The sequence below is a fragment of the Salmo salar genome, chromosome ssa24 (genome assembly GCF_905237065.1).
Source record: "Salmo salar chromosome ssa24, Ssal_v3.1, whole genome shotgun sequence".
NCBI lineage: Eukaryota > Metazoa > Chordata > Actinopteri > Salmoniformes > Salmonidae > Salmo > Salmo salar.
Genome location: NC_059465.1, coordinates 13,719,892 through 13,742,604, shown reverse-complemented (window position 1 = coordinate 13,742,604; position 22,713 = coordinate 13,719,892). Strand labels below are relative to the sequence as shown.

Sequence of the window (22,713 nt, the reverse complement as noted above, 5' to 3'; positions counted from 1 at the left end):
AAAAGAATGTGTCAATACTTTGCCCCTTGATAACCAGGGCACTTCTGTGTATGTTGTAAAAGCGTTACATGGTCGCTGCCCATATCATTGCATAGTGCAGAAAATACCCGAGAGTTCAGGGGCCTTGCTTTAACAAAGTTAACCATTTTCACTGTAGTGTCCTTAACGTCTTTCAAGCTGTCAGGCATTCCCTTGGCAGCAAGAGCCTCTCGGTGGATGCTGCAGTGTACCCAAGTGGCATCGGGAGCAACTGCTTGCGCGTGCGTTACCACTCCACTATGTCTCCCTGTCACAGCTTTTGCGCCATCAGTACAGATTCCAACATGAGCAGCAGTTATGTTTGGCTGCATACAGACCGTTAGTGGAATTCCCGTAAGAGAGTAACGGTTAATGTGATTGGATGTTCATTATTTGACTAGGCTACCTGTATTAGACATTGTGTTGTTATTTTTGCTGAACACTAGATGGTTTAATAACATTTTTGGCAGTGAAACGAGGCTACTCAGGCAAGAAAAAAACCTCACCCAAATGTATAGCCCCGTTGGAAAATATAAATGGACTGTTTGAAAATGTGAAGAGAAAAAAAAGTTTAAAAACCATTTATTTTTATTAAATGTGAATCACATTTGTATTTGGCGTACCCCTGACGGCATTGTGCCCGTACCCCAATTTGGGAATACCTGGCTTAAGCTACTCAACTGACCCAAGAGCAGTGGAATGTTCCTACCACCCACCAGATAAATAATCATAAATAATCTTTCTAATCACACAGGTTTGTAGAATTGACCACATTACACCATATGGCAATCACTGGATGGGTGTTACTCACCATGGATGGCACACCATGGATTTTGATAGGGGGACCTTGGCATGACAATGAGGAGTTGGCATGATAGCATAAACTGATTGGCACCTAGCCTACAGTGAAGTGCAGATATTGCCTAGCCTATCACATTTCCACTTTCCATCCTGTCTGACTATAGCCTCTTACGAACCATCCTGATCTCTCGAACTTACATTCTGCTCACGAGATCAGAACCAGAACCAGATAGGACCTGAATAGAGTCATGTAGTGAAATAAAGTCAATAAAAAAGTAAAGAGATGGTCAATAAAATAGTTTATTATACATTTTATCATATTGTTTTTTATTGTTGGGACATGGGACTTAACATGAAAAAGATCTTGCAGTTTCCTTTCAATCACCCAGTCTGGATTTGTTGATTGAATACAGTCTTTGAGGAGATAAGTCTAGCACTGATATCTGCTTCATAGAATAAAATCTGCAATGACAATATTGTCTTGACTGACTGGCATGCTGTACAGTATATCTAAACCCTAAAGTGACGTGAGTCAGTCAGGGAACAATCTTTGGCAGGAAGCAATTGCAGCTCCCCAAGTAGCAGGTGTGTGTGTGTGTGTGTGTGTGTGTGTGTGTGTGTGTGTGTGTGTGTGTGTGTGTGTGTGTGTGTGTGTGTGTGTGTGTGTGTGTGTGTGTGTGTGTGTGTGTGTGTGTGTGTGTGTGTGTGTGTGTGTGTGTGTGTGTGTGTGTGTGTGTGTGTGTGTGTGTGTGTGTGTTTGTGCAGCTAGAGAGAAAGCAGGAATAGAGACAGTGCCAGAAAGGATAGGATAAGGATTCACTGGATAGTTGTAGGAAATTATGTTATAAATACAAAGATGCAAAACTATGATGCCAAGCTGAATATTGGTCTCTTAATAGGTCCAAAGAACAGTCTGACAAAAGAAAAAAGTAAAAGCTAGTCATTCTGTTGGCTAATAATCCATTTGTCCTTCGTTTTACATCCCGAAATTGACATCACTTGCTGGCTCCAAGTTATATTTGCGTCCATGTTGGTAACTTCTGGTAAACGTGTCAATGGAAACTCTCCCCCTGCCAGCTATCCCTGGATCATTAAAACACGACGCGCTGTAAAATGTACCGTTCTCCTAGCAGCAGGATATTATGATGGCAGGAAGATCGCAGATTTTTTTGTCTGAATTAAGAGCACCCCTGCAAAGACAAGCTAAACTTTGGGATTATCGATATTTTTGGCACTCTAGTGCAGTGAAACCGTTTTTCACAGCATTGCAACAACTTCTGAAAAAAGAAAGGGATAATTTGACGTATTTTATTTTTTATATTGTATTATTGATACTAGCATTTATTTTGGAAGTTTACACTGGTATGTTGAAAACTATTGTGTAGGCTATAATTAAAACCAGTTGACCTGACAGCCAGCCTTTTTGACCTGTTTCGCTATGGCTTTTGTCATCAATTTAGCAAGAGGGCAACATTTTATTCAGTGTTGTAGAGTCCGCTCTCAGGACCACATGTTGAGTGTCTAGGTATTGTATAGGTGTGTCTGATTTATTTGTACTCAGTCTTGACTTGGTTTCAGACAGTGAGGACTCCTAATTTCTTCAGAGAAAAAACTCATAATTATCAGCTTCCACTCAGTCAGCGCACAAACCGTTTCACCTGGCCAAATATATACAATCCTTTCTTGAAACATGAATATTTTAACAGCCCTATCTATTTTAGACATGTTTGCACAGTGGCAAACCCATAGGCCTTCAGTGTGTGACAGGTTCGTGATTCTGAAAAGACAGCAACCATAATACCAGCGCAATCATAGGAGAGTGCACTTTTTATAAAACACTAAGGGTCAGTGGTGTCGTGGAGGGTATATGCAGGTATAAACTGTATACCCACATTTGTTTTAGTGGCCATTGCGTATACTCACTTCTTATTCCCTACTGATGCGTATCAAAGTAGTGTAGTGGAGGTATACGATTTATCAATTATGAAGTACAATAAAGAAATCATGCACAAAGTAGCCTCCACAATCGCAAAGCACGTGAAATAGAGTCACATGCGCGCCGCACACATTTAAAAAATTTTTTTAAAACATGTTTAGACTAGTTTACGCGGAATATAATCTACAGGCAGCAAGAGTGTGAAACTCAACTTGTTTTGGCATGGAGCAGCTCACAGAAGAATTACACTGGTAGCTGGGACCAACACATTACATGTTGCGGTTCTATTATTTTTCACTGTATGTCTGACAAAAAAACACTTTTCAATGCTTCTCAGCTAAAGTGGGGTGGGAAATACTCAGTAGGATCTCTACGAACCAAATATGGTTCGTTTTGGGGGGGGGGGGACTGTGTTGTACATATCCAGCTGCACTTCGTTCTCTGCCCCCTCTATAGCACCCAATGCAATATACAGGGTTAGTAGAGTTCCTATTGAGAGACCCTATAGAGACCCCACCTGACTTTAGCTGAGATAGGTAGACAAGTTCTCTCTACAAGCCAATATGTATCCCATGTACAGTCTATTACAGTGTATTGCATTGGGGGCCATGGAGGGGACGGAGTGAAAAGTCAGCAACAGGCCGATATTTTCCACCCCACTTTAGTTTAGATAGTTATATATATACTACCCAATATTCTCAACATACCAGTGACATTGTATTTTTTCATTATCGGTATAATTATTGTTTTTTGAAAGCCTCTTTTTTATTTGTTTTCATAAATTAGTCATTGCATTTTCTTGTTGTCACAATATAAGTGGCCATTGATTAAAATTCAATATCTTTTGAACGCAATGTTTTGAAATGCGAGCTTTTATTTAGAGGTTTCCTTATTACCATACCAACGTGACGTTATCGTTTGTGCTGCTGGCAGAATAATAGTCGCTCTTGGCCTATTCAACTACACCTATCCAAGAAAGGGCGGCGGCAACCTAACGGACAAAACAAGCGTCACCAACGTCGCATTGGCACATTAATATCGGTAAGGTGCTACATTTTAGGCTATTTCTTTTAGAAAAGGTGTAGTTTTAAAATATAATGAAATAGGGAACGTTGGCTTTCGAACTGTGCTTGTATGCTTTGATAGAACGTAGCAGGTGCCGACGTTTCCGAAATAGATGACCGGACTTTTTATAGCCTTTATAGCCTATTAAGGGTAGAAAATACTGACGTTTTAAATATTCTACGCAATGATAAAATTCGGCACCGCGCTGAATTTTGGGGTGAGCTTTAACACGTTCCTTTGCAGAGAAAAACATCACCAAATTGTAGGGCGCACGCGCCTTACATAAATGTAGCCAAACAACGTCGTAAACGCCGTTATTTGTAGAATCTGTGTATCGCATACACAAATGCTATGTAAAGATTAGAATAATGTGTGTAGTACGCTAGTATAGGTTATGTGACCAGGTGGCGTGACTGTCACATTGTAGCGCCATTTTGAAACGATACAAGCGATTAGTGCCATCAGAAAGTACTCATACCCCTTGACTTTTGCTGTTACAGCCTGCATTCAAAATGGACTCAATTTACTTTTTTCTCACCCATCTACACACAATATACCATAATGACAAAGTGAAAACGTGTTTTTAGAAATGGCTGTAAATGTATTTAAAATGAAATACAGAAAATCTTATTTGCATAAGTATTCTCACCCTTTTGCTATGACACTCCAAATTTAGTTCAGTTGCATCCAATTTTCTTTGATCATCCTTGAGATGTCACCACAACTTGATTAGAATCCACCTGTGGTCAATTCAATTGTTTGGACATAATTTAGAAAGAATCACACCTGTCTATATCGGGTCCCACAGTTGACAGTGCATGTCAGAGCAGAAACTATACCATTAAGTCCAAGGAACTGTCCGTAGATCTCCAAGATATAATTGTGATTAGGTATATTTTTCCAAATGTTGTTACGTTACAGCCCTATTCTAAAATATATTAAATTGCCCCCCCCCCATCAATCTGCGCACAATATCCCATAATGACAGAGCAAAAACCTTTTTTTATATTTTCTCCAAATGTATCAAAAATAAAAAGTATTCAGACCCTTTACTCCGTACTTTGTTGAAGCACCTTTGGCAGCGATTACAGCCTCAAGTCTTCTTGGGTATGACGCTACAAGCTTGGCACACCTATATTTGGGGAGTTTCTCCCATTCTTCTCTGCAGATCCTCTCAAACTCTGTCAGATTGGATGGGGAGTGTCGCTGCACAGCTATTTTCAGGTCTCTCCAGAGATGTTCAATCGGGTTCAAGTTTGGGCTCTGGCTGGGCCACTCAAGGACATTCAGAGACTTGTCCCGAAGCCACTTCTGCGTTGTCTTGGCTATATGCCTAGGGTCATTGTCCTGTTGGAAGGTGAACCTTTGCCCCAGTCTGAGGTCCTGAGCACTCTGGAGCAGGTTTTCATCAAGGATCTCTGTACTTTGCTCCGTTCATCTTTCCCTTGGTCCTGACTAGTCTCACAGGCCCTGCCGCTGAAAAACAACTCCACAGCATGATGCTGCCACCACCATGCTTCACCGTAGGGATGGTGCCAGGTTTCTTCCAGACGTGACGCTTGGCATTCAGGCCAAAGAGTTCAATCTTGGTTTTATCAGACCAGATAATCTTGTTTCTTGTTATAAGAATGTAACGTAACAAAATGTGGAAAAAGTCAAGGGGTCTGAATACTTTCCGAATGCACTGTATATCTGGGGAAGGGTATAAAATTATTTCTGGAGTGTTGAACGTTTCAAAGGGCACAGTGGTCTCCATTGGGAAATGGAAAAAATATGGAACTACCCAGACTCTGCCTAGAGCCAGTGGTGACCCGTCATTGAGACCCACCTGTTTGCATGTTATTTTGGCATTAATTCGTGTCACATATCAGTTTGCAAACAATAAAAAAACAAAAACAATACTTGAGTTAATAAAGCCGCATACAGACATGGTCTCCTTCTTGAGTAAGGCAGCTCCAAAATGCAAGTGTTTCAGCCTAGCTTGGTGCTTTCTGTGGTGTCAGGGCAGCCAGCAAAGGCTCAAGGTCATTGGCCACAGATAAAATGACGTCAAATCACATCTACCATAGCTTTGATTGGATTGATCATGTCAACATCATACTTTCACAATCTTAGCTAGCAAGTTAGACATGTAGTCTGAATCACGTTGACACTACTGGCAAATCCTTTTCAATCCTTGTGATATAAAGAGAAATTATAGATAAAATGTATTGTAGCTCATCCGCCATTGGACATAAACATTACACAACAAGTAGGTAATTGCGAATTCAACAATAAGTGGTTTGGAAGGAATCAATGGCTAACCGCAATCGTCACAAAGCAATCACTATTTTGCTTCCCCTGCCTGCTATTCAGTGGAGAGGGTGTGTGGTCCAAGTCTGGGTTTAAGGATTTAAAACATCTGTCTGAAAGGGTCACTTTTCCAAGCTTAATAGGATAAATGTTCACACGCAACACCTTGGGGCAGACAAGGTTGAATACATTGGCCATGCTGTCAATCCAGCATGACTTCTGCCATGTTCAAAACAACTTGAAACTGGGAAATCTCAGACTTCAGTGCGTTCAAGACAACTGAGAACTCAATACGTTTTGAACGGTCTTCCAACTCGGATTTCCAAGTTGCGAACTCGGGCCTCTTTCTAAAACTCAGACCTGAAGATCTGTGACGTCAGTTGTCTTGAAAGAACCATAAATCCAGAGAATGCCAGACTTTGATGACAAAGTTTTCCCACAAGGAGGACCGCCATGTTCATGTGAGCACAGTACAACAACGATGAGTCCACAAATATGTATTGTATTCTTAAGCAATAAGGCCCGAGGAGGTGTGGTATATGGCCAATATACCACGGCTAAGTGACGCAACGCGGAGTGCCTGGACACAGCCATTAGCTGTGGTATTTTGGCCATATATCACAACCCCCCGAGGTGCCTTATTGAGTAAGATGGTGTCGAAAGATAGGGCAGCCGTGCTTCTAGCTCCAAAACAACTTTAGCCCAAAATTGTGTTTGTGTTATTACATACAACCGGAAATAACTTTTGGATATCAGAGCGGTGTAACTCACCAGCATTACGACCAGGAATACGACTTTCCCGAATTGGATCCTTTGTTCGTACCCCCCAGGGCAATTGAACTGATTCCAGAGGCTGATCCAAAACACAGCCGGCAGAGAAGAGGTATTCGGAGTGTACTCCTAGTCCGATTTAGGAGGCACCGCTTATGAGTATATTACTCACTAATATTCAGTCTCTGGATAATAAAGTAGACAAGCTAAGGGCTAGGATCTCCTTCCAGTGAGACATCAGGGTTTGTAACATACTCTGTTTCACGGAAGCATGGCTCTCTCGGGATATACTGTATGAGTCCGTACAGCCAGTTGGTTTCTCAGTTCATCGCGCAGACAGGAATAAAGATCTCTCCAGGAAGGAGAAGGGTGGGGGTGTATGTTTCATGATTAACTACGCATGGTGTGATTGTGATAACATACAGAAACTCAAGTCCTTTTGTTCACCCGACCTAGAATACCTCACAATCAAATGCCGACCATATTACCTCCCAAGGGAATTCTCTTTGTTTATAGTCACAGCCGTGTATATTCCCTCTCAAGCCGATACCACGACGGCCCTCGAACTGCACTGGACTCTATGCAAACTGTAAACCACATATCCTGAGACTGCATTTATTGTAGCCGGGGATTTTAACAAAGCTAATCTGAGGAAAACACAACCGAAGTTCTACAAACACAGTGAGTGTAGCACTCGCTCTGAGAACATTGGACCACTGCTACTTAACTAGAATGCCTACAAGGCCCTCCCCCACCCTCCCTTTGGCAAATCTGATCACGACTTAATTTTGCTCCTCCCTTCCTATAGGCAAAAAATTTAACAGGAAGTACCCATGCTACGGACTATTCAATGCTGGTCTGATCAATCGGAATCCATGCTTCAAGATTGTTTTGATCTCGTGGACTGGGATATGTTCCGGGTAGCCTCTGAGAAAAATATTGACAAATACATGGATACCGTGACTGAGTTTATCAGGAAATGTTTATGAGATGTTGTACCCACTGTGACTATTAAAACCTACCCAAACCAGAAACAGTGGATAGATGGCAGCATTCGCGCAAAACTGAAAGTGCGAACCACCACATTTAACCATGACAAAGTGACTGGGAATATGGCCGAATAAAAACAGTGTAGTTATTCCCTCCGTAAGGCAATCAAACAGGCAAAACGTCAGTAAAGAGACAAGGTGGAGTCTCAATTCAACAGCTCAGACACAAGATGTATGTGGCAGGGTCTACAGACAATCAATGACTACAAATGGAAAACCAGCCACGTCGCGGACACCGACGTCTTGCTTCTGGACAAGCTAAACACCTTTTTCGCCCGCTTTGAGGATAACGCAGTGTCACCGACGGGGCCAGCTACCAAGGACCATGGGCTCTCATTCTCCGTGGCCGACGTGAGTAAGACATTTTAAGCGTGTTAACTAGAGGTCGACCGATTATGATTTTTCAACACCGATACCGATTATTGGAGGACCAAAAAAAAGGACGCTACCGATTAATCGGACGATTTTTTTTTAATTTTTTTATTTTTTTTTTAAATGTTCTTTATTTGTAATAATGACAATTACAACAATACTGAATGAACACTTATTTTAACTTAATATAATACATGAATAAAATCAATTTAGCCTCAAATAAATAATGAAACATGTTCAATTTGGTTTAAATAATGCAAAAACAAAGTGTTGGAGAAGAAAGTAAAAGTGCAATACGTGCCATGTAAGATAGCTAACGTTTAAGTTCCTTGCTCAGAACATGAGAACATATGGAAGCTGGTGGTTCCTTTTAACATGAGTCTTCAATATTCCCAAGTAAGAAGTTTTAGGTTGTAGTTATTATAGGAATTATGGGACTATTTCTCTCTATACGATTTGTATTTCATATACCTTTGACTATTGGATGTTCTTATAGGCACTTTAGTATTGCCAGTGTAACAGTATAGCTTCCATCCCTCTCCTCGCTCCTACCTGGGCTCGAACCAGGAACACATCGACAACAGCCACCCTCGAAGCAGCGTTACCCATGCAGAGCAAGGGGAACAACTACTCCAAGTCTCAGAGCAAGTGACGTTTGAAACGCTATTAGCGCGCACCCCGCTAACTAGCTAGCCATTTTACATCGGTTACACCAGCCTAATCTCGGGAGTTGACAGGCTTGAAGTCATAAACAGCGCAATGCTTGAAGCATTGCGAAGAGCTGCTGGCAAACGCACGAAAGTGCTGTTTGAATGAATGCTTACGAGCCTGCTGGTGCCTACCACCGCTCAGTCAGACTGCTCTATCAAATCAAAGACTTGATTATAACATAATAACACTCAGAAATACGAGCCGTAGGTCATTAATATGGTCGAATCCGGAAACTATCATTTCGAAAACAAAACGTTTATTCTTTCAGTGAAATACGGAACCGTTCCGTATTTTATCTAACGGATGGCATCCCTAAGTCTAAATATTGCTGTTACATTGTACAACCTTCAATGTTATGTCATATTTATGTACAATTCTGGCAAATGAATTACGGCCTTTGTTAGGAATAAATGGACTTCACACAGTTCGCAATGAGCCAGGCGGCCCAAACTGCTGCATATACCCTGACTGCTTGCACGGAACGCAAGAGAAGGGACAATTTCCCTAGTTATAAGAAATTCATGTTAGCAGGCAATATTAACTAAATATGCAGGTTTAAAAATATATACTTGTGTATTTATTTTAAAGAAAGGTATTGATGTTTATGGTTAGGTACATTGGTGCAACGACAGTGCTTTTTTCGCAAATGCGCCTGTTAAATCATCACCCGTTTGTCGAAGTAGGCTGTGATTCAATGAGAAATTAACAGGCACTGGATCGATTATATGCAACGCAGGACATGCTAGATAAACTAGTAATATCATCAACCATGTGTAGTTAACTAGTGATTATGTTAAGATTGATTGTTTTTTATAAGATAAGTTTAATGCTAGCTAGCAACTTACCTTGGCTTCTTGCTGCCCTCGCGTAACAGGTAGTCAGCCTGCCACGCAGGCTCCTTTTGGAGTGCAATGTAAGGCAGGTAGTTAGAGCGTTGGACTAGTAACCGGAAGGTTGCAAAAACGAATCCCCGAGCTGACAAGGTAAAAATCTGTCGTTCTGCCCCTGAACAAGGCAGTTAGCCGTCATTGAAAATAAGAATGTGTTCTTAACTGACTTGCCTAGTTAAATAAAGGTGTAAAAAAAAAAAAAAAAAAAAAAGGCAAATTTGGGTCCAAAAATACCGATTACCGATTGTTATGAAAACTTGAAATCGGCCATTCCGATTAATCGGTCGACCTCTAGTGTTAACCCTCGCAAGGCTGCCGGCACAGACAGCATCCATAGTCGTGTCCTCCGAGCATGTGCAGACCAGCTGGGTGGAGTGTTTTTACGGACATATTCAATCTCTCCCTATCCCAGTCTACTGTCCCCACATGCTTCAAAATGTCCACCATTGTTCCTGTACCCAAGAAAGCAAAGGTAACTGAACTAAATGACTATCGCCTTGTAGCACTCACTTCTGTCATCATGAAGTGCTTTGAGAGACTAGTCAAGGATCATATCACCTCTACCTTACGGGCCACCCTAGACCCACTTCAATTTGCTTGCCACCCCAATAGATGATGCAATCGCCCTATTCCATCCGGACAAGAAAATGCTATGTAAGAATGCTGTCCATTGACTATAGCTCAGCATTCAACACCATAGTACCCTGCAAGCTCATCATTAAGCTTGATGCCCTGGGTCTGAACCCCGCCCAGTGCAACTGGGTCCTGGACTTCCTGATGGGCCGCCCCCAGGTGGTGAAGGTAGGAAACAACACCTCCACTTCGCTGATCCTCAACACAGGGGCCCCACAAGGGTGCGTGCTCAGCCTCCTCCTGTACTCCCTGTTCACCCATGACTGCGTGGCCACGCACGCCTCCAACTCAATCATCAAGTTTGCAGACGACACAACAGTAGTAGGCCTGATTACCAACAATGATGAGACAGCCTACAGGGAGGAGGTGAGGGCCCTGGGAGTGTGGTGCCAGGAAAATAACCTCTCACTCAACATCAACAAAACAAAGGAGTTGATCGTGGACTTCAGGAAATAGCAGAGGGAGCACCCCCCTATCCACGGGACAGCAGTGGAGAAGGTGGAAAGCTTCAAGTTCCTCGGCGTACACATCACTGACAAACTGAAATGATCCACCCATACAGACTGTGTGGCGAAGAAGGTGCAACAGTGCCTCTTCAACCTCAGGAGGCTGAAGAAAGCCACGACCTGTTCACCCTGCTATCATCCAGAAGGCGAGGTCTGTACAGATGCATCAAAGCTGGGACCGAGAGACTGAAAAACAGCTTCTATCTCAAGGCCATCAGACTGTTAAATAGCCATCACTAGCACATTAGAGGCTGCTGCCCTATATACATAGACTTGAAATCACTGGACACTTTAATAGTGGAACAGTAGTCACTTTAATAATGTTTACATATTTTGCATTACTCATCTCGTGTATATACTGTATTCTATTCTACTGTATTTTAGTCTATGCCGCTCCGACATTGCTCATCCAAATATGTATGTATTCTTAATTCCTTTACTTTAGATTTGTGTGTATTGATGTGAAATTGTTACATATTTCTTGTTAGATATTGCTGCACTGTTGGAGCTAGTAACACAAGCATTTCGCTACACCCACAATAACATCTGCTAAACATGTGTATGTGACCAATAACATTTGATTTTGATTATTTGCTATGATAAACTGGTTACCAACGTAATTAGAGCAATAAAAATATTTTTCTTGTCATAATCGTGGTATACGATCTGATATACCATGGCTGTCAGCCAATCAGCATTCAGGTCTCGAACCACCCAGTTTATAATGCTGCATAAATTATGCCAGGGAGATGTGTATACTGAGATGTGTATACTGTAGCTAAGAAAGTAATACTAAGTGTATGTTGTGTAGTAAGCTGTTAGTAGCCTATGTGTCACATGTAGCCTATAGCATGTTTTAGGGAAATGTCATCATTGAATATTGTAAAGCTTTCATTGTGTGCTTATATGCCCCCGTTATTTATGCTACGGTTCTGATTTGGTGTACAAGGAGAATACTGTAAGAACAGCCCATGTTCTGATTTCTGTCGCTGTACATTTCAAGAGTGCTGAACAAATAGTTATATCGACTACTCGCTCTTTAAGACATTCATCGAAATTACGGTTTGCCTCTTATCCGCTCATCGTTCCCTTATGCCATAGTTTGCACATATCAATTGTTATATTGCACATGACAGTGCACCTTTTAGTTTGCAAAAAGGCACGTGAAAGACTCTGAGAGCATAAGGCAAAAGATTATGTAGTCTGCTAAAACAGAAATTGAACTCTTTGGCTTAAATGCAAAGCTCTATGTCTGGAGAAACCCAGACACAGCTCATCACCCGTCTAACATTCCTACCGTGAAGCATGGTGGTGGCAGAATCATGCTATGAGGATGTTTTTCAGCATCAGGGACTGGGAGACTAGTAAGGATAGAGGGAACAATGAATGGAGCCAAATACAGGCAAATCCTTGATGAGAACCTGCTTCAGAGTACAAATGACCTTCGGCTGGGGGCAAAGATTTACATTCCAACAGGACAATAACCCCAAGCATACAGCCAAAGCATCACTGGAATGGCTTCAGAACAAGAATGTGAAAGTCCTTGATTGGCCCAGCCAATGCCCAGACTTGAATCCCATTGAAAATCAGTGGAAAGACACGAAGATTGCAGTTTACCTACGCTCCCCATGAAACTTAACATAGCTTGAGAAAATATATTTCTGTATTTTATTTTCAATAGGTTACAAAGCTGTCTAAAAGCATGTTTTTACTTTGTCATTATGGGGTATTGTGTGTAGATGGGTGAGAATCTATTTATTAAATTTTCAGGCTGTAACACAACAAAATGTGCAATACGTCAATGGCAATGAATACTTTCTGAAAGCACTGTATGTTATTTTTGTTCTCGGTTAGACAGCCAGCGTTGGCTATTGGGCACTCTGGGTTACTTATAATGAATGCTCAAAAGCATTTCCCAAGACATTACTATTTACGTTACTTTGTGAATTATAGCATACACACCGAAATGGGCAAATTAAGGCCGTATGAGGCAGCCCGTCTAGATCAGTTTCATAACATCAACATTGATGCTCGCACATGGGACAGAATGAATAGAGAAATAAATCCCTATATTGACCACTGGCTTAAGACTGTATTTTGGGCAAGGCTCCCATTGTTTTATGTATTCATGCAGTACCAGCCTAGACACTAGATAGTCCATTGTTACATACAGTAGGCCTACACAGAGCCATATATTTAGATAAATACTGTATATAGCTCTCAGTCTACATGATTATTATGTCATGTAGATGGATCTGAATATTGAGATAAAGGCCTAACTCAAGTTCGGCAGTGTGGGGCAGTAGGGAGGGGCTTTGGCTTCTATAGCATTTTTGGTTCGATAACATTTTGGGTGGAAATGGAACTAACGTGTCTTGTGACACAGGGCCCCACCATTTTTCAGTCAGCGCTACTCTTATCATTAACCGAGGAGCTAAAGTGACTCATTTTAAATTATTTACACCCAGAGGATACACTGGGCACTCTGGGGATTTTCCACCCTGTTGGCTTGGTGTTTACTGTATCTGGTAGTTCGGTTAATCACCTCAGAGACCAAATGAGGGAACCCATTCTCAAGTTCTCTAGCTTACTTCTAAAAACTATTTTCTAGTTGTATGTACAGTCCTATTGTCTATGTAGGTTTATGATTTGTCTTAACATTTTGAGTTGGGCCAGTTCCTCTAACTACTAATCATCACAGACGGAACTGGTGGGACTTGGACTGGTGGAATAAACAGACTCTTATTTTTCATTCTCTAAATTACAGTTATGTAGAGTATACAGTATTGACCTATATCGTTATCTGAAAATGTTAAACTGTAAGAATTTCTTTTAAAAGGGAACTAACTGGTGAGTGTTATCCACAGAAATTAGCTAATGGAAATTCTAACTTTCTTCTTCTCCCCCTTATTGCTCTCTCTCGCTCTCCTTCTCTCTGTCTCTGCAGTGCAGTAATGATGAAGCTCAGCTCTCCTCTGGCCGTGCTGTGCCTTACTCTCCTGCTGCTCAATGCCCACCTCTCCCTGGCCAAGAGAGGGGGAGGAGGCTTTGGTGGTAAATCCAGCATAGGCTTTGGGAAGAAACCTTCCTCCACCTCCAACCGTGGAGGCACCAACACCCAACGCAGACCCAACCAAGGGACCAATAACCAGCCAGGGAACTACCCTCGCCAGCCCCAGAGCCCACAGAACCCCCAAGCAGGGTACCCGCAGCAACCAGGAGGTTATCCACAGCAACCAGGGGGGTACCCTCAACAGCCAGGCAGGGCAGGATACCCTAACCAAGGGGGGTACCCTAACCAAGGTGGCTACCCTGCTGGAGGATATCCAGCTGGAGGGTACCCAGGGGGCTACCCGGCAGGAGGCTATCCAAACAGATACCCAGCTGGTGGAGGCTATGGTGGAGGCTATGGTGGAGGCTATGGTGGAGGCTATGGCGGCGGTTACGGAGGGGGCTACATGAACCAAAACCCCAACAACCGGATCCTTAGCCCTGGCTACGGGGGCAGTTACGGCTATGGGGGGTATGGTGGTGCAGGTGGCTCCCCGTTCTCCCGCTCGGTGCAGGGGATGGGGATGGGACCCTCGCAGCAGTCCAGGGGGTTTGGGCGTAATGCAGCGATGGCGGCTGGGGCTGGGGTTGTGGCTGGGATGGCTCTGGGTTATGGACTGGGCCGGTTTCCCCGGCCTCACTTCGGCTTTCACAACCCCCAGGAGGAGTACTACTATAACCACTACATGTACAGGAGGTACGGCACCAAATCCACTGATGACAATGACTACAGCAGGGACTACCGCTTCAACCCGCCTCCACAGTCCTATGATAACTACATGAAGAACTGTATGAAGAGGACTGATCTGCTGAGAGGTGGGGAGAAGGGTGGATCGGAACAAGGAGCCAGGGAGAACTCACCACCTCAGGGAGCTGCAGACAGCCCCAGCACTCAGGTAATCGAGCCCAGTGGAGGAGGCACTGCAGTCGGAGAGAAGAGTGAAGAGCCAGCTCCTGTTCCTGGAGGTTCCACCAATACTACCGACCCCGGTTCCACCCCAGCACCAGGCAGTGGCCCCAGTAACAGCTCCGCCACAGAGGGCAGTCCCAGTGAGAGTAATGTCACAGCTGAGAGTAACGGTACAGCAGCGACTGAGAAGCCTCTGACCCCTGAACCCCTGAACCCTAACCCTCAAACCCCCCCTCCTGCAGCCAAGCCCCTCCCCCCGGCCATAGCTGAGCCTGAGGATGATGATGAGGAAAATATAGTGAGCATCTCTGAGATTGGCTACCCAGCGCTGATAGAGCAGATGAAGGCTCGGAGGTGTGTGGAGCTTTACATGGTGTATGCCGAACACTACCTGGAGAAAAAGGAGGAGGACAAGAAGAACACACCCCGGGGAACACCCAAAGGAGGAGTGGAGAGACTGGGAGGAGGAGGATACCAGGGACTGCTAACTGTACTCACCTCTATTGCACTACTGCTGCTGAACAGCAACCTGCTACTACTGCACTGAGGCAGAGAGAGAGGAAGAAACAGAGAGAGAGGGAAGAAGGAGAAAGGACACAATGTTTGCTGCCACACTATGTGAGTCGGAGTCAAGAATGGGGCTGATGGAGTGATGCAAGGATGGAGGGATGCTGGGACAGTCTGTCTTCTTCTCTCATCCTCCTTTGATCGACGCCTCAGGACTCTCCATAATAAGTGGACTTTTTTGATTGATAAATTCTATGGATTTCTGTTCAGTTTTTGTATTGTTGTTTCTCATGCACTGTTACTTGCATTATATGAATCTGTAATCATGCACCTGTGTGTTACTAAAATGCTGGCACTTTTTTAAATCCAACCCTGCTGTCCCCAAAGCATTGAATTTGCTCCTGTTGTAGCCAAGTACTACAGCCTCATGCATGCAGCATGACTATTATATACAGCATATTTCATAAATAAGATAAATATCGATTAATGTTAAGCAGGGACTGGCCCGATCACGCCCAGTTCCCAGCACCAACAGGGATTTCAGGAGAACTTAGATGCTGTATTATATGGCAGACAGACTGAAGGGAAACGGCCATTTACTCCATTACATCACATGAACTGGAAATAATAGATTGTGTGTGTGTGTGTGTGTGTGTGTGTGTGTGTGTGTGTGTGTGTGTGTGTGTGTGTGTGTGTGTGTGTGTGTGTGTGTGTGTGTGTGTGTGTGTGTGTGTGTGTGTGTAAGTAGATAGGACTGTCGTGTAAATATTGATTGAGGTAAGATGACTCTTGTGACGATGATAACACCACATAACATCCATATTAACATCAGCCGGGGAAGGGGAATTGTTGAATATGACAGTCGAATATGCATGACAATGAATGTGAACTTTATATTATTGACTATGGCTTGTATTTATTTTAGCTTAATACAATACACATACCTGTACAATTTGAACTGGCTTTTGCTTGTAAGACTACTAATAACACCATTCTAACATAACCTTTTCGTACATGGGGGCTGTGATTCTGCATAGGCATGTATACATTTTACTACGGTGGCAAAAGAGAATCCATTTCACAAACACTGCTAGCTTGACTTCACCATTTTTTTTGGGGGGGGGGGAGTAGTACGTAAGCAGTGGGAGCTGCTTCTTTAGAATCTAGAGTTTAGATTCTTTAGAAACTAACTCATTTGCCAGAGACTCTTGTTAGATGTGTGCTTGCATCCCTTGTCTTTCACCCAGCTGATATCCTATGTAATGGATGGCTGTCAGGTTATCTGAATCAGTCAGGGGCGGAAATCCCGGGGGGGACACGACCCCCCCATCCTGGGAAAAATATGATTTGTCCCCCCCAATATATCACTGAAACATAACTATGTATTTAAATAATATTAATAATATGCAATGAAAGCAATTGTGCTGATTATAGACACTTAATAGCGCGTTTTTAAGTTTCAAAAGATTGCGACCCCCCCACCCTTTGCCTCACAATGGTTTGATCCACTGCCAGTTCCTTAGCTTGCTAGGTAACGTAGAGGTCGTATCTACTGCCTGAAAGGCACTCAATGCATGTAACTGACGTGAGGTTAATCCAGTCAATCGCGCACACACACTAGCTGAATATGCAGAGCGAGCACGCAAATATTAACTATTAAGCTAGCTAGTACCTATTCCATTTATGTGGCGTCGTCAAAGATGGAATCTTTGCTATCGTCAATTTATTCCAAGATCAGCATGCATGTAAGTTAGTGCTTCAAAGTCCCTGTGATAAGGTTAGCGATAAACTGAACAGAACTACACTCTCTTCTACCATTGTTTTAAATATATTTAATGGTCTCGTTGCAAAAGCTAAATTGTCGCAAGGGAACTTTTATTTATATATTTTATTTCACCTTTATTTAACCCGGGTAGCAAAGATTATAGCAAACACCACTGAATTGGTGCTCGCTAGCTTTGCAAATTCAGCTATTGTTAGAAGCCAGCCAATATGAAACAAACGATTAAAATTACAAAAGGTTGCAGCATATGTTGTGTAAATGGTGAACTCATACAGCTGTCAACTCTTGTCACTGCAATCCGTTTCACATTTGCTAGCTACCTTTTAGATCGAAGCCCATATAGAATGATAGAAGATAAGATGATAGAAGCCCATCTCCTACTGTAAATAACCTACATACTGTGTGTGTGTAGCCAGCCAGGTAGAAAAATGGTAGAAAAAAGACGGACATCAGAGTATTTTTCAGTACACCAAAACGCAAAGTAAGAACCCTAGTAGCCTAATATCTCAAAGACTAGTTGATAAATTGTTCATAAGAAAGAAATGAAATTCTAATGGAAATGTTTCACAATGATGTCATTAGGCAGAGCAGGCAACAGATGGCACACAGACAGCAGAGTTGGGGACAGATATGCAGGGACAGACTGGCAGAGACAGGGAGTCTCAGGTAAGTTTGTTGAGTCTTTGTTTGGCAACATTATGAAAGGTTCTCAATTTTTTTTACTTGTAAAATAGGAACATAATTGGAAAATGCCATGGATACCCCCACTCTCAAACTGGTGACTGAACTAAGATTTGTTAAAGGCAATGGTATTGCTGTTGTGATTAGTTGTGTAGTTTTGGGTACCGGTAGTTTGGAGTACGGCAAACACCTTATTTCTTTGGTTCCTCAATATACATTTACCATATTACAACGTAGGCTATGTGTTACAGCACTACTTTTGGTGTCCCCCTCAAGAATTGCTCTTGAGAAAATGTAATGTAATTGTCCCCTCCAATGTTGATATCAGATTTTCGCCCCTGGAATCAGTCATCCTGTATCGGGGCTTGATGTCATCTTTATCTGTTTTGTGTCTTTAACTTTGTGGTTAATATGTTTGATACTATTCCGTGGATTGATTTAGTTTGCTTTGTATTGTTATTATATGTCAAGTAAGCTGCATGTGCTCAAAGACACTTGCGTAAACCTGATTTCTTTCTTTGCTCCGACTCCAATGCCCTTTTGTACATTCCCTTCTTCCCTCCTTCCCCTTGCTGGTGTCTTGCTTTCCTCTCTGGGGTGGTGAAGTGACTGTAGATTGTACTGTAAGGGCTCTTGTTGTCTAGGCCCAACCAGGCTTTGAACCAGGCCACTGTAGCGGCAGCCCTACAAGTCAAAGAATACGGATTCAGACAAACACTGTCCACTTTAAAGTAATGGTCTTAGTCAACTTGGTACCTGGTAATATTAAGGTAAATGATAAGCATATGACAATGATAGAAGTTGAACTATAATGTTAGATGTGGGTTCTAACCAGATATATATAGAGAGAAGTAGCTAGATTGACGTCTAAATTATTATACTGTATGCGTTGGGGTGTAAACACTTTTTTTTATGGAGTTACTTTTGGACTATATTGGATAGAAGATGGGGGGGAAAACTCCTTGTTTACCATCATGTCATAAACAATTTCTACATTGTCTTGTGCCTTGAATGTATGGGTGTGCATACTCTATTAATGTAAATACTTCCTCTGTGATAAAAGATAAATGTGTTTGTGTCCATTCCTCTTCTCTAATCTGTCAGTTTTCATTCTGGCCTTCACTTGGTTTAATGCTCGACAGGACAGCCCTAATTCAAGGCTTTCTTCAGCACCTATGTGTTAGTGTTTTTTTTTTAACCTTTTCCCCTACAGGTCTGTGCTCTGGGGCGTGTTCAGCAGGACATAATGTTTTTGGAATGGTCAAATAGTAATATGTAATGTAGAACAAATGTGCCTCCGACATGTAGACCAAGGAATCATTTTGGTTCTTTTCATTGAATTTCTATCTGCAACATTCAACAACGTTTGGCTACTGAATGTGGCCCTGGTTTATGTTTCAGTGAGGTTTGGCTTAAGTATCATGTTGTGACTGTTCTGTGGACACAACATTGTGGTGCATCAGAGTGCTGGCATACAGTACCAGTCAAAAGTTTGGACACACCTACTCATTCCAGGGTTTTTCTTTATTATTACTGTTTTCTACATTGTAGAATAATAGTGAAGACATCAAAACTATGAAATAACACATATGGAATCATGTAGTAACCAAAAAAGTGTTAAACAAATCAAAATATATTTGAGATTATTCAAAGTAGCTACCCTTTGCATTGATGAGAGCATTGCACACTCTTGGCATTCTCTCAATCAGCTTCATGAGGTAGTCACCTGGAATGCATTTCAATTAACTGGTGTGCCTTGTTAAAAGTAATTTTTTTGAATTTCTTTCCTTCAAGCAAATTTCAATCAAATGTATTTATAAAGCCCTTCTTACATCAGCTGATGTGACAAAGTGCTGTACAGAAACCTAGCCTAAAACCCCAAACAGCAAGCAATCAGATGTAGAAGCACGGTGGCTAGGAAAAACTCCCTAGAAAGGCCAGAACCTAGGAAGAAACCTAGAGAGGAAACAGGCTATGAGGGGTGGCCAGTCCTCTTCTGGCTGTGCCGGGTGGAGATTATAACAGAACATAGCCAAGATATTAACATTTTCATAGATGACCAGCAGGGTCAAATAATAATAATCACAGTGGTTGTAGAGGGTGCAACAAGTCAGCACCTCAGGAGTAAATGTCAGTTGGCTTTTCATAGCCGATCATTCAGAGTATCTCTACCACTCCTGCTGTCTCTAGAGAGTTGAAAACAGCAGGTCTGGGACAGGTAGCACGTCCGGTGAACAGGTCAGGGTTCCATAGCCGCAGGCAGAACCGTTGAAACTGGAGCAGCAGCACGACCAGGTGGACTGGGCACAGCAAGGATTCATCAGGCCAGGTAGTCCTGAGGCATGGTCCTCCGAGAGAGAGAAAGAAAGAGAGAAAGAGAGCATACTTAAATTCACACAGGAGAAATACTCCAGATTTAACAGACTGACCCTAGCCCCCCGACACATAAACTACTGCAGCATAAATACTGGAGGCTGAGACAGGAGGGGTCGAGAGACTGTGGCCCTGTCTGACGATACTGCCGGACAGGGCCAAACAGGCAGGATATAACCCCACCCACTTTGCCAAAGCACAGCCCCCACACCACTAGAGGGATATCTTCAACCACCAACTTACCATCCTGAGACAAGGCCGAGTATAGCCCACGAAGATCTCCCCACGGCACAACCCAAGGGGGGGCGCCAACCAGGACAGGAAGATCACGTCAGTGACTCAACCCACTCAAGGGACGCACCCCTCCTAGGGACAGCATGGAAGAGCACCAGTTAGCCAGTGACTCAGCCCCTGTAATAGGGTTAGAGGCAGAGAATCCCAGTGGAGAGAGGGGAACCGGCCAGGCAGAGACAGCAAGGGTGGTTCGTTGCTCCAGTGCCTTTCCGTTAAACATCCCATCTGGTTTGCGCTTAGTTGGACTATCATTTGTTTTTCAACAGGAGAATGACCCAACACACCTCCAGGCTTTGTAAGGGCTATTTGACCAAGAAGGAGAGTGATGGAGTGCTGCACAAGATGACCTGGCCTCCACAAACACCCGACCTCAACCCAATTAAGATGGTTTGGGATGAGTTGGACAGCAGAGTGAAGGAAAAGCAGCCAACAAGTGCTCAGCATACGTGGGAACTCCTTCAAGACTGTTGGAAAAGCATTCCAGGTGAAGCTGGTTAAGAGAATGCCAAGAGTGTGCAAAGCTGTAATCAAGGCAAAGGGTGGCTACTTTGAAGAATCTAAAATATGTTTAAATTTTTTTAAACACTTTTTTGGTTACCACATGATTCCATATGTGTTATTTAATAGTTTTGATGTCTTCACTATTATTCTACAATGTAGAAAATTGTAAAAATAAAGAAAAATCCTTGAATGAGTAGGTGTGTCCAAACTTTTGACTGGTACTGTATATGTGAGAACATTATGAACAATGCTCACCTACACTTTACCAATGTCCCTCCTTGTCTTTATTAAATCATTGTGTATCTAACCTCAGATATTGTGTTTTCATATTCTCTGAATGTAATATTTAACCCATATATTCCATTTGATGTTGGTCTGATAGCAGAAAACCATTCAGATATCATGGCTGTTCTCTTCATTCCTACAGCAATGAGAAACTAACTTAAAGGCAGTGGTGTAAAGTACTATAGTAGTACTTTAAAATAGTTTTGTGTAAGTCGTTTTTTGGGGGGTATCTGTACTTTACTATTTGTATTTTACTTTTACTTCACTACATTCCTAAAGAAAATGATATACTTTTTACTCCATACATTTTCCCTGGCACCCAAAAGTCCAATTCACACACTTATCAAGAGAACATCCCTGGTCATCACTACTGCTTCTGATCTGAAGGACTCACTAAACACAACTTTGTTTGTAAATTATGTCTGAGTGTTGGAGTGTGCCCCTGGCTATCCGTTAATAAAAAATAAAAAATAAAATTGTGCCGTCTGGTTTGCTTAATATAAGGAATTTGAAATGGTTTATATTTTTACTTTTGATACGTACGTACATTTTAGCAATTCCATTTACTTTTGATAATTAAGTATATTTAAAACCAAATACTTTTAGGCTTTTACTCAAGTTGTATTTTACTGGGTGACTCACTTTTACTTGTCATTTTCTATTAAGGTATCTTTACTTTTACTCAAGTATGACAATTTAGTACTTTTTCCACCACCACTTAAAGGTTAATTGGATTCTATTAATAAACTGGGTTAGAACTATTAATGCTCAGAAATGTAACACTTTCATTGCACAGCCTCATTCCAAACCAAAGAGTCCTTCACATGTGGTTTAAAAGATGGTGAAAGCACACTTGGGTTTTACTTTACAAAATTATCTTTGGGATTTGTTTCTTTTAAGCCGTCTTTTATAACGTATTTTATGCTGTGTGAAGGCGGCTATATTTGGACAATTCTAACATATTTTCCAACGATAAACATATCTATTTTGGTACTAAAAGTCTGACCTCAGAGAATCAGGAATGTTATTAGTTTTATCTGTAGGATATATTGTCAAATCATTTTCTCTTTTTGTTTGACTGTGTTTGATCAATCAGTAGCCTTGGACATAATATAGAAACAGAATGACTATTGTTGCTAGGCCTTCATCTCTTGTAATGGACCATGGGGATGTATCCATAACAACCACAGCCTGCACAGTGCATGGTGTTGCTAGGTAGCCTAGAACTTGGTCCTGAAATGAAGCGTGACTATTAAATGTGAAAGGAAGAGAAAGGAGAGGGGG

General features: G+C 42.2%; 1 protein-coding gene across 1 annotated transcript; it reads left to right on the top strand.

Annotated features, from left to right (window-relative positions):
- The first annotated feature begins 3,662 nt into the window (after window positions 1-3,662).
- LOC106585069 (prisilkin-39) lies at window positions 3,663-16,515 on the top strand. Its single transcript, XM_014170839.2, has 2 exons — window positions 3,663-3,796; window positions 13,992-16,515. Exon 2 carries the CDS (start codon window positions 13,999-14,001, stop codon window positions 15,550-15,552), a length of 1,554 nt encoding a protein of 517 aa, XP_014026314.1. The 5' UTR covers window positions 3,663-3,796; window positions 13,992-13,998; the 3' UTR covers window positions 15,553-16,515.
- The last annotated feature ends 6,198 nt before the right edge of the window (window positions 16,516-22,713 follow it).

What these genes read in the sequence shown, in the direction of transcription:
- LOC106585069 (XM_014170839.2), top strand. Translation starts at nt 13,999, where the DNA reads ATGATGAAGCTCAGCTCTCCTCTGGCCGTGCTGTGCCTTACTCTCCTG.